At 34.0% G+C, this 16,525-nt stretch overlaps 1 protein-coding gene across 4 annotated transcripts in view; it reads right to left on the reverse strand.

Annotated features, from left to right (window-relative positions):
* Window positions 1-16,525, reverse strand: part of ATP13A3 (ATPase type 13A3) — a 71,884-nt gene that overhangs the window by 41,936 nt on the left and 13,423 nt on the right. For 3 of the 4 annotated variants that reach the window (XM_012733818.1, XM_012733808.1, XM_004675111.2), the window contains 11 exons: window positions 13,461-13,559; window positions 11,366-11,539; window positions 9,996-10,178; window positions 9,674-9,744; window positions 7,775-7,855; window positions 6,568-6,637; window positions 5,021-5,155; window positions 4,474-4,546; window positions 1,887-2,018; window positions 698-877; window positions 408-565 (listed from right to left, as the gene is read on the reverse strand). In XM_012733818.1, the coding sequence (XP_012589272.1) occupies window positions 408-565; window positions 698-877; window positions 1,887-2,018; window positions 4,474-4,546; window positions 5,021-5,155; window positions 6,568-6,637; window positions 7,775-7,855; window positions 9,674-9,744; window positions 9,996-10,178; window positions 11,366-11,539; window positions 13,461-13,511 (1,308 nt within the window). In that variant the 5' untranslated portion in view covers window positions 13,512-13,559. The remainder of the gene's footprint in view (window positions 1-407; window positions 566-697; window positions 878-1,886; window positions 2,019-4,473; window positions 4,547-5,020; window positions 5,156-6,567; window positions 6,638-7,774; window positions 7,856-9,673; window positions 9,745-9,995; window positions 10,179-11,365; window positions 11,540-13,460; window positions 13,560-16,525) is intronic. The other variant, XM_012733812.1, reaches the window with a different exon arrangement.

Here is a 16,525-nt window from a genome sequence, read left to right on the forward strand (position 1 = left end):
TAAAAGACAACTCTGATGTTACAGCTCTATGTCATCCACTATACATCTCAAAGTTCAACAAACATCTGTCAGATACTGACTCATACACAAGCACTGTACCAGGCCACTCTCTACAGTAAAGAACTTGACGAGATCTCTTAAAAAGAGAGAAAACAAAGCTTTCACTATGAGGCCACCTCTCCCTTTTAGGGACAAGCAAATAATACAAGAGTTATCAAAGGAAATCCCCACTATGATGGAAACATTTTATTTTTACATTTTTTAAAATATTTTTTAATATAATAGTTGCTAGCCTTACATGGCTTTAAATTATTTCAATTATCACTTCTTTAGTCTGACTAGTCACATATCAAATCTTCAGCCACTGGTATCTACAAATCAAGTCCTATTGTGCTCCATGTGCATACCTTATGCAAAATGCTATTGATAATAGTGTAGATAAACCCAATGCCAGCCACTGCCACAAGGCATAGGAGAAACAAGTAGGCATCTCTGTAGAGTTTAAAATCAGTTGGTTTGGGATACAATATGGAACGAACAAGCTGTCCTTTGGAAGTACTAAATCCTGTAAAAAAAAAAATGAAAAGAAGAAAATTATTTTATTTTTATACTAAGAATTATCTTCCAAAATAGAATCTCTTTTTAAAAATTGAGCAGGATAATATATTAAAACATGCAAGAAACAAATATTTTCTACCTGTTCTAACTACTATGGCTTTGACAAGTTCTCCAGTGTAGAAACGAGTCTGAATAACAGTAGTCCCACAAAACAAAGTGTGTCGTTTATGTATTTCTGGACTATATAATTCATCTCCCATTCCTTTTATGTCCACTGAAGGATTTGGCAAATTAGTCTTTGTCACTGGAACACTTTCTCCTTAAAAAAAAAAAAAAAATCACAAAATGAAAGCATAAAAACCAGTATCAAACACACAAATTTTAAATATCCTAAATGTTATCATACTATTTATAGTATTAAGAGTTCACATAGGTGAAAAATAAAGCTTAACTCATTTGCTTTTTGGCTATCCATTTCCTTACTCAATAAACATCAAATCTTGTCTCCCGAGATAATTCCTAAAAGTGATGGACGATTAGAAATGACTGGCTCAAGACCAGGTAGTTGCCATAGTCCCAGCATCTGTTCTCTCGCCCATAAGTGAACTGGAAAGCACTACTCACACTTCCTTACCATTCACTACACCCACACACCCACCACCACCCTACATCATCTTCCTCATCTATCCCCTCCCGCCACCTACAAAATAAAAGGCACCTGAACAGGGGAGATAATGAACAGTATGGGCAGTCTGTCAAACAACACTCAGGTTTTTCCTAATGTTAATTTTTAATTTTCTGTAGGAGTCACATTTCTTGCTTCAAAGGCAGTAAGCAGTAAGCTTGTGGAGATAATTATGTATATGAGTTTTAAGACAACTCTTGAAAAAGCATTATACAAGAATCACATTCTTGCCAAACTGGCAATCAAAAAATCATGTGATAAAACATATTAAGCTTTACCTACAGGTTGTGTATTTACAGAGGGAAGTCATTTTACTCCCTACTTCCTAGTTTAAAATATAAAACACTTATTCCTATTTTTTACTCTTCGAAGAGGGAATACCATGCATTTTCTGAGGGCAAAAAACCTTCTTTCCTTTCCCCTTACTATAAAGCATTTCTTCATATGAGAAGTGGCTAGAAGCAAGCCAAGAGATCCAGTGAACAGCTGCATAGTGATTTAATATTCACTGTTGTGTATAATGCAGAATGTGGTCCGCTCACATTCATTACACTGATGAATAAAGGATACAAACCACATAGCTAATTCTGAGGTAGCTTAAACAGTAACAATGCTAGTATCGGTAATACACTACTTCTCTTACCTGTTAACATGCTTTCATTTACAATGCAAGTACCATTAATAAGTACTGCATCACAAGGCATGACTGTCCCATTTAACGGAATCACCATAACATCTCCCGGCACAAGGTCTGTAGAAAAGATCTCTTCTATTTCTGTATTAAAGAAAGAAAAGTCTGTAAAGAATATTCTTTAACTTGAAATAAAAGTTCAGCAAAAAGATCTTAACAAAAAGTTAAGAAGGAAAATTCCAATAAAAGAACTTCAACAAGTATCTTAGACTAACAAAGCATGGTGTTTCAGCATGTCAGCTAATTTGTCCTCTGACAGGAAAGCAACTACTACACAGAGGTGATGTCAAATCCTCACTAACTAAGCAGGTAGGTGGGTTTCAAGGTCAATGACTGACTTTAGTTATCAGACCTTAGAAAACAAGCATGAGTCCACACACAAGACTCCTCTACAACACGTAAATAAAAGGAGACTCCTATAATCTCTGGGAAACAACAGAGTACTGGAAATATACTTTCTTTAATAACATTTCAATACCACTTTTTACATCATTCTTCTTCTGGCTGCCATCATGTATAACCCGTAAGTTATACTGTCTTAACATTCCTAAAAAGCTTAACTAACATTTATGACAATATTAGAAATAAACATTGCAGTTATTTTCTCCAGGGCAAGTGGTTTCATTAGGGCTGCCTCATATTTGCACCTTCATATTTTACCCTTCTGAGGCTTAATTCCATGCTCAGAGGGAATTACACAGAGACAGGTCAGGAGAACCCTATTGTTTGTGGAGTTAGTCTATAGAACAAATGTTCTTTCCTTCCTAAAGACAGGAAATAGTTAGCACTAAGTTATGAGAAAATAATTTTAAAGAAATCTAGTGCTATTTAGTACATAGTAGGTAAAATAATCTTCATTTTTAAATAAAATCCCTATTTAAAAAACTTGACTTTTAAAGCTTCAAGGTCACTACGAAACACAGTATCAATAACCGATTAGACTACATAAATTGGGTAAGGAAGATTCAAGTTATATATCGTCTCGCCTAGCAAGCCCTGAACCTTCAGCAACAGCAGAGAGGAAAGAGGAGTACCACCAACAAGCTACTCGTCTAACGATGCAGCTAGGGGGTGCAGATACTCCCACCCTAAGTAGCAAGTAATAAAGAAGCATAGGGAAACAACCTGCTAAACCAAACTGTGTTTACATGTAGATGAGCCAACACAATGCTCATTAGGGATTAGATATTCTTGATTAACCAAAGCAACTACTGCCTCCAAGGTCAATGATGCTATGCTCTCTATAACTTCCCTTCTTTTATACCTCACTAGACAAATTAGCATGTCTGAAACATTTCCTTTTCCCCTACTATACTGCTTCTCCAGTGTCCCTTATTTAAAAGATCTCAATACCCGACGCCCTGGTCTGACACTGTTTATTTCCTTGCATCCAATAATTACCAAATACTGCTCAATGCTCACATTCAAGTATTATCTTACAACCCATCTCATTTCTCTCCATCTCCACAACCTTCACCTTGATCATTTCATTTTACTCTTCTCAGTTTGAAAATAGCAATCCAATAAAAAATAATATTTTTTTTTCAAAAAGGCAAATATCATCCTATCACTCTCCCGTTTAAATTAAAACCCTTACATGGCTCTACACTGCTTTTTATAATAAGTCTAAATCCTTTAGCAAGCCTTAGAAGACTGCCCATCATCAAGTTGCTGCATCTGCCAAGCTTCATATTTTTCAGTTATTACAATGACCAGATGTTCACTAATCCCTAGGGCTTTGGGCACTTGGATCTCTCCTGTCTCCCTTTCATCCCCATCATACCATCCCCTCACACCATCCCCTCACCTACCTCTGATCTGTTTAACTCAATCACTTAAAAATAGCTCTCCCTGGTGGCACAATAGGTTAAGGCACTGCATTATGAAGCTCTCCAAAGTCACTGCAGCAGGAGTTCAATCGCTGGCCAGGGAGCTGAACCACATGGGGAGCTGAACCACATGGCTCGGCAGACCTCTCCTGACCTGCCCTCTGCTACCCTCAGCAGTGAACTTTGTCAATCTGCCTGTTCTGCTCCCCACTCTGTCTCTGGTGAATCCTCTTACACACCACACCTCTGGCCTGTACCCCAGTTCTGTATGTATAAATAAATAAATCTTTTTTTAAAAAGTACTTTACCAATATAAAATTAAAAAAAAAAAAAACTTTACCAAAGAAGTCATCCCTGATTTGTACAATAAACGAGCTCTAATATCTAAGTTTCCAATCATTTTTTCACAGTTCACAGTTACTGTTCATAATCTCTTTTCAGAAGACTTAAATTCAATGATGGTAAAGAATTTATCCATCCTAGTAACCACTGCATTCCCAGAACCTAGCATGGTATCTTTAAATTGCATATAAGAAAATTACAATAACACATAAATGAATAAATTTGGTAGAGAAGCAAATACAAATCTAAACACTTATTTTTATTTCTTTAGAAATGGCAATTATATGTATAATGCAAAATGCTTAGTACATTGGTTTTTAAAGGGCATCACTTTGGTTTACTTTCCATATATCATCTTAATCACTTACCTTCATTTAATCTGCAAACTGAAACCCTCACAGTACTGTGGGCAGCTACCATATCATGCAACATAATGTATTGCTGAAAGAGAGAAAATAAAATTTGTAAAGAGCTAATATAAACACTCTTAAAGATACTAAAAACAACAACAACAACAACAAAGCAGGTGCTATTAAATAAGGCAAATGAATAAGGCAAAGAAATGCATATCACTCTGTCTTTAAAAATGTCAAGACTAAATGACTCAAAGATCATTCAATGCTTTAGTTCCAGACAAAATAAGCACTTTACTGATACAGTCCTATGAAGATCAGAATCACCTCTCCAGTATTCTCATATACAGTGACAAACAGTTATAGATCCATCCCTAAGCAATTAAGTGGTAGTTTGGCTATAAACAGCACATATTTGTATAACAGCACATATATGGCTATAAACAGCACATATTTATATAACTAAAAGAGTAATTATATTACTTTTTACCAAGTACTATTCTATATACCTTACATATTATCACAAAATACAAATACAGCTGAAAATCATAATTGGACTTACCTTTCTAATGGAATATAGGGAGGTAACAATTGATACTACTGACATGATCACAATAGCTAGAGCATAGTAATAGTACTCATCAGTGCTCCACAATATAACACTGAACAACTGGAAAATGTAAAATGGGTTGAGAACCTAAAAAACAAGGTTTTTAAGTTAAAGTGAATACAACATTTGCAACCACACAAACTTTTCCATCTTGTCAATGAAGTAACCAGTAAAACAGTATAAGTTCTATAGTATCACATGACAACATGTACTTATTACCCAGAGCAGAGCAAGATGTACTTAATATAGTACTTGTTATCATAAAGCTACTAAAATTTGGCCAAAAAGCTTAAATTATCTGTGTCCATTTACATGTATGCCAAACCCAAATTTAGACTCAGCTAGAAAAAGATAATGTTAACTTACATGTTCTGCATTCTACTTTACAAATTAAGTATACTTTAAAAAATTACTGGGCTACTAAAGTATGTAAAATTTTAATCAAATGAAACAAATATTTGCTTTTATGAACTCAAAACACAAATTTACTTTTCACTCAAAGGTTCACTAGAATTTAAGGAAAGACAAATATGAAATGATATTTGATATTAAGATAATCAAAGACTAAAATCTCAATAAAAAATAAAGGAACTCTGACATCTTGTTTACATTTCATGGTCTTTTATCAATTTCATTAATAACCCACTAAGTGTCTTAAAATTATTGCTTCTGCATTTTTCAAATCACTTTCACATATACTGGCCCATTTTACTTTAAAATCAAATGAAATAACTAGACAATATAATTTTATAAGGAACAGCAACGGAAAAGTTTTCTAATGATTAAAACTATTTACTGATAGAACCATGTAACAAGCAAGGTGACTCTAATTCCTATTCACTAATACTCTGCTTTATTCTAAGGCAAAACTTATATGGGTACTCTCAGGAACCCAATACAGTTCAACTTTTGATTTCTGGTCAAAACCCAGAAGGAATACTGGAGTCCCACAGTCAGCTAAGGCAAATTCACTTATTCCATTCTTCACATACCCTGAATCCTTTATTCACACTTCTTCTAGGACACTTAAAACTGAACAGTAAGTAACTACAACTACTGACACATTTTCGTCCTACACTAAGAGCAAATTTCTCAATGTCAATCTCCATGCCACATTTTATTTACCAACTTCTGGTATATAAAATATCTAGTTTCCAATAACAAATCACAAAATAACATTTATGGAAAATATGAAAAGTTGTTTTAAAATAGGGAAAAGGAAAAAGAAGGATCATGGCAAAACTTCCTGCAATTTCCTTTTTAGGAGAGAGGAGACACAATTACAGATAAGAAAAGCAAAATTAAACAAAATAAGAAAGATAATTAATGTCCCAAATTACCTTTCTACCAGGGTTACTACCTATATCTTCCAAGTAAAGAAATAAATAAGTCACAAAAAATTCGTAAACAGAAAATCAAAATTATTATTTAAATCATGGCTCTTTTCAAATTGACAAATATATTAAGCACAGATGTTGAAATAAGCACAATAGTCTTACCTCCTTAATTAGAAGCTTAAAAACAGAAGGCACTTTCACAGTAATTTCATTTACTCCATAAAGCAATTTTCTATAACGGGAAAATATAATAACAATATTACATTGTATTATTTAGCATTAGTACAATTTAGGGAAGGTTCTGCATTAGCCAAAGCTCAAACCATAGACTGCTATTAAATCTGAAATTTAAAATAATCATTTCCTAAGTATTTGTGCTCTACAGTTTAAATTCTCTACTTTCAATATTTAAAACAAAATAGTAAATACTAAATAACTCAGTTATCATCCTCATATTATTTTGTGTGACAAGTTCTCTTCCCTTCCAGTCTACAATAACCATGCCAAAGGTTATTCCTTATCCTTCAAAGTATTAGGTCTCAATAATTTTGAATTGCAATTAATATTTTTGAGACTAAATGGTTTTGAGGAGTACTATTTTCCTAACATTGTACTAAGAATGTGTATTTCAAAACATATACATTTGTTTAAAAAAAAAAAAAGCTAAAGAAAAGCTGCTTAAATTCTTCCACTGAAATACCTAAAATTTAAAAGTACCTTCTATGAGATAAAAAGAATTCTTGCCTTTTTATAAAGTATCAGTCTGAATGAATCTTTTTATAGTCTAACCCTTTGGAAGAACAATCTATAACTGTCAACAAATATTTCTAATTTAACAACGGCATTTATCTTTAAAATATCTAATATGCTGGTATATTTTTATACTTTAGCAAAGAATAACACTATAAAAAGCCCTCTTCCAATTTACAAATTTCCACTGTGGCAAATCTGAGCTCATACTTACAATAATATATTTCAGAAAATCTAAGATGCTATTGATTGTAAGGCATACCACTATTTTATATAGCATCAAGATAAAACTCCTGTCAAATACATGACACTCCACCAACTATATATGACATACCCCCCCGTTAGAGATATTAAAATCTGGGAAAATGTGCATCTTAGAATTGATGAAATATGATATGTTTCATTCATGGATATCAATTTCAAAATATTAACTTCAGTATGCTAAAAATTCTTAAACTGAAAAATGGTTTTACTCAAAGTTATCGATTAAGTTGTCTACTACTATATTTATAATATTCAAATACCTGCTAATATGTACAACTATATGATAAAAGGGTGGACTACATATACTACTTAGGAGTTTTGATAACAGATCTAACTTTAGTTGGATAAAAATTACCTGTAGGCATGCATCCCCTTTGTCAGTCCTGCACTATGCTTTTCATAAATTGACGTACAAGAAACACCTTCATCCAGTCCCCTAAATAAATCCAAAGTTTTTACTTTAAACAAAGTTTAAAATATTCAAATTCCTTAATGCCTCATTTTTCTACATACCTAATTTTAAAGTGTGAAACAGCAACCCTTAACAAAATTGAGATTAAGAAATTTTAAATCTCAAGTCCTTAATATAAAATAATGAAAGCTCTAAGTAAGTTTCAAATGTGGCAAACTTCTAAATTACTCAGTGTTATCTATCACATGGTAATATGTCTCTAAATACTCTAGTTTTGATAATATGACCCTGTAAGGCTGTGCGAAAAGCTATAAGAGGTAACAAACCAGTGAAACTGAAAGTATGACTAAAATAAGAATTTCAAACTAAAGATTTTAAGTTCTTTTACTTGTTATCTATATAGTTTTTGCTCTTAAAATTTTTTTAAAGATTTATTTATTCAGATAGAATGGGGGTGCAAGTCAGAGGTGCAGGGGCAGTTGGAGGCTTCACCAGAGACAAAAGTGGGGAGCAGGACAGGCTGCTGGACAGAGTACACTGCTGAGGGGAGTAGCGGGCAGGTCAGGAGAGGTCTGCCACGCCATGTGGATCACCTCCCTGGCCAGGGATCAAACTCACACTGAAGTGGATGCAGCCAGCTTGCAGGGCTGCATCCTAACCTATTGCACCACCAGGGAGGGGTCCTCTTTAATTTTTTTTTAACTGCAAAGTAAGAAATCCTATGTTTTTCTTCTACAAAAGCATCATCCAAATCTTCCCAATTTAACACATACTGAAGAAAAGTAAAAAATTTGAGTCATTATTACTAAACTCTGTAAATTCTAACTGGGATTAAAGGAGCATTATCTACTTTCCCTCCAAAATGTCTTAATTATGCTTACTTTAACAGAAATACTTATCACAGATTTTTCTAAAGAGATTCTTAATCACTTATTTTAGCCCTTTCCCCTTTTTTTTTTCCAGATAGAAAAACTAAGCTCAATAATTAACTCCTATCATTGGTTAAGAGTTTCCAGTTCTACAAGTTTCTATGGTTGGAATAAGGTCACTGAGGTTGGTGACTTTTCTCAAGAGGTAACAGAGATAAACGTCAAGTCAGTTAACAAAAAAGCAAGGGGGGTGGGAGGGAGGGAGGGAAGCTCATTGACTGCGCTCTAAAAGGCAATGGTTCTAAGTTAGGAATGTTCTTCAGTGTCTGAGAAAAAAAATCCAGGCATGAATATTTTAAATATTCATAAGGTGGATTTTTTTTACTGCTAATATTAAGAACTCTTTTAATGTAATGATACTTAAGAAGTGCTTATAGTAGTAACAATTACTTTAACAATAGAAACAAAAACAGAATCTTTATGTAATGTGAGGTCTTCACAAAAAATACCTCTAAAGGTATTAATCTCATGCTGTCCTACCCAACGCTTATTAACACATTTGGCAACTTCCTCTCCCTAGCACATAACAAAGTTAAGTATCTGTTCCTCTATTAACTCCAGCCCTCATTTCAGCAAAATGGGAAGCGATCAATTCAGACACTCTATAATAGAGTATGAAAAGGTGTACTCAAAATTTACCCTCAACAGGTAAATGAAAAATGAACCTTCAACAATACCTCAAACTGTGTGGAATTTTGGAATCATACCTTACTTTCACATAAATTTTGGCAAGATATTCATTTGCCAGTGGGATTTTTACTCTAAAATAGAGTATTCAAGTAACAGGAGGGACTTGTGCAACAATTCTGCAATAAAAACCTCCTCAACTTTGTGTAATGTGTAGTAATACTAGAATTATTTCTATCTAGAACATCTTCAAGATATCCATAATCCAAACAAGAGAAACACTTACTTTAAGAAATCAAAATTGTGAAGGGCATCATTCCAGAAGTATTTTACACTGTGATGAGTAAAATAACGAATCTGCAGAACACATATCAAAAAAAGAACAATTAAATTTTTTAAATAAGCCTATTACACAAAGACATATTAAAATGATTCACGGATACCATGTAGTACATTTCTTCTAGTAATATTTAAACTGTCCCATTCATGAGAGATACTTTATATACATATAAATTTATCTCCAATAACTGCAAGATTATAGGTTTCCCTAATAGCATAAAATCCAACTGTTTTAGTTTAGAAAAACTTTGATAATAAGATCATAATACCTGTTCTGACTGGGTCTGTGAATATTTACTCATTTCATGTCTATTGTCTTCTGTCAGATTTTCAGGTAAATGAACAGCATGGCCATTTGAAATCTTATTGGTCACAGACTTTGGACTTGAAAATGGGTGGGTTTCCAGAGAAAGAAAGCGAATTTTTGCACAAAACCACATTCTGAATTCATCCTTAGAAGAGATAAAGACTCAATTACATATATTACATAACTGTCTATCTTTTGTTTTCTATTATTTATATATTATTTACTCAACTTTAATCAAGAAAGCAATACATTCTACTCACTAAATGTTAAACCCATTTCATGAAGTGTCATAAATTCAAATGTGAAGTGCTTCCCATTACCAATTTATATGACATACTTAACTGGTACAATATGCAATAAAAGATCATGAGTAATTTCTTAATTTACCCATTTACATACTGAGACTTGATAAAGCCTCATAAAATGTTCCCAATTCAGATTAAACAAAATCTGGGCTGCAATAGCATCACACAGTAGAAAGGCAGCAGTTCTAATGAATGAAATATCTGGGATATAATCCCAACTCTCCAGGGACCTTTGGCAATCAAGCATCCAACTTCTCAGTGTAGCAAGAGCTAGAAAACAAACTGAATTTGATCTTTTAAAACAAAAATTATTTATTTGTGCATACAGAACTGGGGTACAGGCTAGAGGTGTAGGGGCGGTGAGAGGATTCACCAGCGACAGAGTAGGGAGCAGAACAGGCCGAATGATGAAGTATACTGCTGAAGGGAGCAGCTGGAGGGTCAGGAGAGGTCTGCTGTGCCATGTGGGTCACCTCTGGGGCATGCGTAAGTGGCCCCAGCTTCTTAGTGCTGTGTTTTAACCCACTGTGCTGCCAGGGAAGACCCTGAGTTTGATCTTTTTTTTTTTTTCCCAAAGGTTTATTTATGCATACAGAACTGGGGTACAGGTCAGAGGTGCAGGGGCGGCAAGAGGCTTCACCAGAGACAGAGTGGGGAGCAGAACAGGCAGATCCACGAAGTACACTGCTGAGGGGAACAGCGGGCGGGTCAGGAGAGGTCTGCCACGCCATGTGGTCGCCTCCGGGGCAGGCGGGAATCGAACTCATGCGGAAGTGGCTTTAGCTTCTCAGTGTTGTGCTTTAACCCGCTGCGCCACAGGGAGGGCCGAGTTTGATCATTTTTAAGGTTCCTTTAACTCTAATCATTATAGTAGTATTTATTACAAGCAATGATACTTTCAAAATACTAGGACCAGATTTTCTCATTATATCTAACAGAGACATTCTTTTAGATTATGATTTTGAACAAAGAATATACAAAGACATTATTTTACTCCTATCAGCCACAAGTAAATACATGAACTTACAGTAGTCCTCAGCAGCACCACTTCACAGTCTTTAACTGCAGCTCTAATACAAGTGGCCTTCACCCGCCATTCAGGCAACCAATAGAGGAGGAGGAGGAGAAAGCCACCAGTGCAAACCACTCCTAAGGAAACCACAGCAAGCTTCCAGCGACTCAAGTTATAGCCATAAATCTCCTGCAAGGACAGTGATCACATGATTAAAGATATTACATCAAAGATAAACCCAAAGGCTTGTTAATAGGCATCATTACCTTATCACATAAACTGCAAATATCTCCATAACTCATAGTTTACCTTTAAATTTTGTTTCTGTTAAGTTTATTTTTAAAGTCATAATTTTAAGTAGTTAAGCCTATTAATTATTTTACATATTATGATTTCACAATCCATGTTATACTTAGTGAGTACTTTCCATGGAAAGTGTATATTCATAGTTGCCCAGAGCCTTGACAGACAGGACTGTTAGCTAAATTATAAGATGCCCTGTTAAGTTGTGGAGAGATTATGTAGAAGTAGTTTCATTTCTTCATTTATCTTTTAAATTCTTTCAAAATTTATCTTGTAGTTAAGGAGGGTTTTTTTTTTTAGTTTTTAAATTTTGGAATAATTTTAGATTTACAGAAAAGTTACATAAATATTTCAGAGTTCCTACATATGCTTTATCCAGCTTCCCCTAGTATTAAGATGTTGGTACAGTTTTCAAAAATAAAGAGATTAATAATGACACATTATTACTAGCTAAACTGAGCCTTTATTAGAATTTAAAGTTTTCTCCATTGTCATATTTCTGTTCTAGGATATAATCCAGAATATCACACTGCATTTGGATGTAGTAGGTTTTAGCCTTATTTTTCCCCAATGATTTGTTAATTGTCCCAAAACCAGTGACTGATCAATTTGACCTCATTATCCAAACTATTTCAATTACCTTCCACTCCCTTAGTCCCCCAAAAGGCTGCCAGGTTTAGGCAATGAAAACACAAAAAGTCTAAATTTAAACTTCAGATGAAAAACTATTTATTTTGTGTTTGTTCTATGGTATTTGGGACATACTTATCTAAAAATTTATTCCTTGATTATGAGATTACCATCTAACAGGCCATCTTATATTTTAATCTAACAATCCTGTCTTAGTCCACAGACAGGAAAAAGAGTTGAAAGCGGTCACATTTTTTTTTTTGCGGTAGGGCTTACATTATTCATTCTTATAAGTATGGCAGTATTTGAATTTCAGAAAGGATTACAGTAAATGTATAAAGGTCCCTATCATACAGAGCCATCATCACCTCTTACGTCACTGCTCCCCATCTTGCAATGAATTTCACAAGGCATTGATTACAATGATTACCTTAAAATTTACATTTTCTTCCTTGAATTCAGGAACCCATTAGTCCTCCCAACTACAAGATCAGAGAAGGAGAAGCTAAGGAAGGAGAGCTAAACATGGATTTAAAATTCAATACTGAAAAAAATTAATTTTCATTCTAAATTAACAGAATTTTTTTCCAGGTTGCTGGACTTGTGAATACTGCCACCCCAAACCCAGGAAAGTAGACAGAAGGGAAAAAGAACAGCAAAAAGTGATAAAAATGTTTGTGATCCCAGTGCTGTAATATGTATTTAAGTGAAATATGGGGAATACCACTTTACTTATAACATTTTCATTTTTATGCCAACAACAATGTGTTTAAAACCTTCAAAGTGATTTATTTCTGTTAAGATACTTTTATTCTTGAAACCAGTTTCTGGGAGAGAGACAGTTCACCTTCCAAAAGGGTTTCTTTGGATTTTGGCTCTCCAGAAATTTAACGGAAATACTAGGCCATTTAATTTGAAGTATGCATCTACTCCTCCACTAAACTAAAAATTACTGTATGATTTTCATAAAATTTTCCTAATCAGCATTCTCTTGCTTATCATGAGTAGCATAAAAGTTAGACAATAAAGAATTTTAACTAACAGGCAGCCCAAAACAATAAGGAAGGTAGCACAATGATTTTACTATCATTTTTCTTTAAACACACAAATTTCTACTTCAGAATAATAAATTGTGGAGATAAATTCTTCATATTTCACAAGTAAATTATAAAAATACCATTTCATCCTCTTGACCCTGGTTGATAGTCTTCCTTTCTTCTCTGTCCATATCTACAGTGGTATGAAAGGTCTTGTGCTTTAGAACAGTTGAAGATAACTGAAGGAAGAGAGAAGCAAATAGTAGAGAACTACACATTGAGTTTTGCAAAATACATATTGACAATGGTTTAGAAAATGTTTGTCAGTAAAATGTTACTTATAGATAATACATGTTATGTTTTATCAATAGTTTTAATTAAGGTATTTCCTACAACCTTTATAAATAAAACGATTGAGTTCACAATTTTTAAGAATACTGAAGAGTATGAGCCAAAGCACTTAATTAAGAGCTACTGGCTTATAGACGAGGCTGGTCTCTGCAAAACTACTAGGAACATTACGTCTTTAATCCCATATGCCATACTCTATTCATCTATGCAGTGTGTAGCAGGAGCTTGACACAAGTACTAAAAAAAATTCTTCTTGAATAAATGACCTGATGAAATTTGTGCTAAAGCAAAAATAGCTATTTAGGTTTACATGATGTAAATTAATAGCCTAGTAAAAACCAACTACAGGATTTCAACTAATCCCATATATAAGACTACTGAAATTGCTATTTTAAATAAGCAACAAAATTCCAGTTAAAAATACTGTGATCCTAAAAAGGAATCCTTAGCAGTATCTAGCCAACTTCTCCAAAACATGTCACATTATCATTCAAAATACTTTGGGCATTAACAAGTTGGAAATATCATTCGATTTTATCAATTGTCACATTAATAACAAAACAAGTCTCATTACCATTCAAAACATTTTGGACACTATAGTAATAATTCTCAGCATAGGCTAGTGTTAAAACCCTGCAGTATATTCTTGTAAGAGTGGTTCCAACCAAGCTAAGACCAATCTATCAAATCAAATTGAAGTGACAGTCATTCTCACCAATACAGATATAGACTGGGGTGAATGAGCATCAGGGTTCACTCAGGGCCCGGTAAAGAGTGCCAGTTTCCACCAAAAGGTGAAAAGCCTCATGAATCAAGGGAATCTCGGAGAGTATTGAGAAGGGAGGGCTGGCTTCAGTAGTTGGATCAAATTAGCCCTAAACTAAAAGTTATTCCTGTATAGCAAAGCTAAAAGACCTAAAAGAATAAAAATTTCCATGTAACTTCTTCAGAGAACAAATTTCAAGATTTGTAGAAAATAAAAGATCTAGGGCCCTCCCTGGTGGCGCAACAGGTTAAAACACAGCACTATGAAGCTATCACAGCCACTGGATCACAAGTTCGATACCGGCCAGGAAGGTGACCCACATGGTATGGCAGACCTCTCCTGAGCCACCCGCTGCTTCCCTTAGCAGTATACTTCAATCTGCCTGTTCTGCCTTCCCTTCTGTCACTGGTAACCTCTCACACCCCATACCTCTGACCTGTACCCCACTTCTGTATGTATAAGTCTTTTTTTAAAAAAAGATCTAATTCCAATAAGTCACAATGTCTGACATCCAACTAAAATTTATGCAAATAAATTTAAATAAAATGCAAAATGAGAAAAGCAATAGGAAAGGACACAGACAACAGAACTGGAAAACACGACAATAAAACAGTTATCGTTAACTGTAAGTCATGCTCAGGAAGAGGAAAGCCTGAACATGTTTAGCAAGAAAAAGAACCAAATTGTTAGATTTATACAATACATACAATAAAAAGTATTAAATGGAATTAACAACTAAACTGACACCACAGAAGAAAAATCAATGAACTTGATGACCTAGTAATGTAAGTACCCAAATGAAAAAAGAAGGGAAATAAACTAGATTTTTAAAAAGGGGGTGGGGTGGGGGAGAGGGCAGCAGCATCTATCAACAGGTTGTGAGACTTCCAATGTACTTGGGGAAGCAGGAAAAACAAAAAGTATGTAATGGCAATTTCCAAAGTTTTCCTGATTAGATGAAAAGAAACTAAGCCCACAGATCTGACAAGTCCAATTAACACCAAGCATAAAAACATTAAGAACTTAAACTAGGACATGCCCTTATCAAACTGCTTGAACCCAGTAAGGTTCATTCTTGACCTTATCATCTCATTACTTTACTAAGAATTACACCAGAAATTTAGTTTACCAAGTTTACTAAGGCAAAATTCTTAAGGCTTGCCTTAGCAAAGTTAAAGTATTTAAAATTTAAGTTAGATGTTGCTCTAAAAAAAATCACCAATTCCTCTTTAAACAAATTATACTTTCATAGAGAAAGACTTCATCTTTCCCATAAACTTCTAGTAAAAGTCAGTAAGACAATTCCAACAGCTTACAATTAAAACAGATAATTGTAAACATAGATTTAAATTTTTAAGCACATTTAACATATACTGCTAATTGAGATGAAAACATGTTTAAAAGTTACTCTCCAAAATATCTAGTTAGACATTTGAAGTATTTAATAGCAAACTTCTAAAATCTATTAGGTATAGTTTTGGTGATTTGCTAGAGTGCAATGTGTTTTCCTATCAAGTCAATTTCTAGGTCATAGATAACAAGTTAAATCTTCTTACCTGTCGCCTCTTACCATCATTCCTCCCAATTGCTGATATTGGCAGAGCTTTCAGAAGCTGGCTTTTAATAACAAAATTAAACATAGAAACTCATTCAAATAAATTTTCTGCCAAAAATTTGTTTTCATTGTAAACTTCTTTCAAAATGACTAAGACATAAAACTTAAGATTTTATTTCACTGATTTTTATGGCAAAATGGGTTTTCAAAAGTTAAACTCTTTGCCATCGGCCAAGATACAGCTCTCATTTGATTAAATCATATCTGGCTCACTGAAGTCCCAAGTCTAATGCATGTCCGAACCTTGACGTTATCTATTTTAAATAGCAAGGAGCTTATAGGCTATTGTCTGTAACCAAACCCTTCCTTGCATTTACAATGAACTTGGATTTTGTTTGTGTAAGTAAAAACAGAATAGGACAAAGTGAAGTTATTAAGAATAAATCTAAAGATAATTTTTGAAAGCTTGTATGTTAATTTTACATTAGTAATCACTAAAAACCACTCAAAGTATAGTCTCTAATCTGGAGCAG

Source organism: Condylura cristata, unplaced genomic scaffold (genome assembly GCF_000260355.1).
Source record: "Condylura cristata isolate star-nosed mole 26May11 unplaced genomic scaffold, ConCri1.0 scaffold00003, whole genome shotgun sequence".
Taxonomy (NCBI): Eukaryota; Metazoa; Chordata; class Mammalia; order Eulipotyphla; family Talpidae; genus Condylura; species Condylura cristata.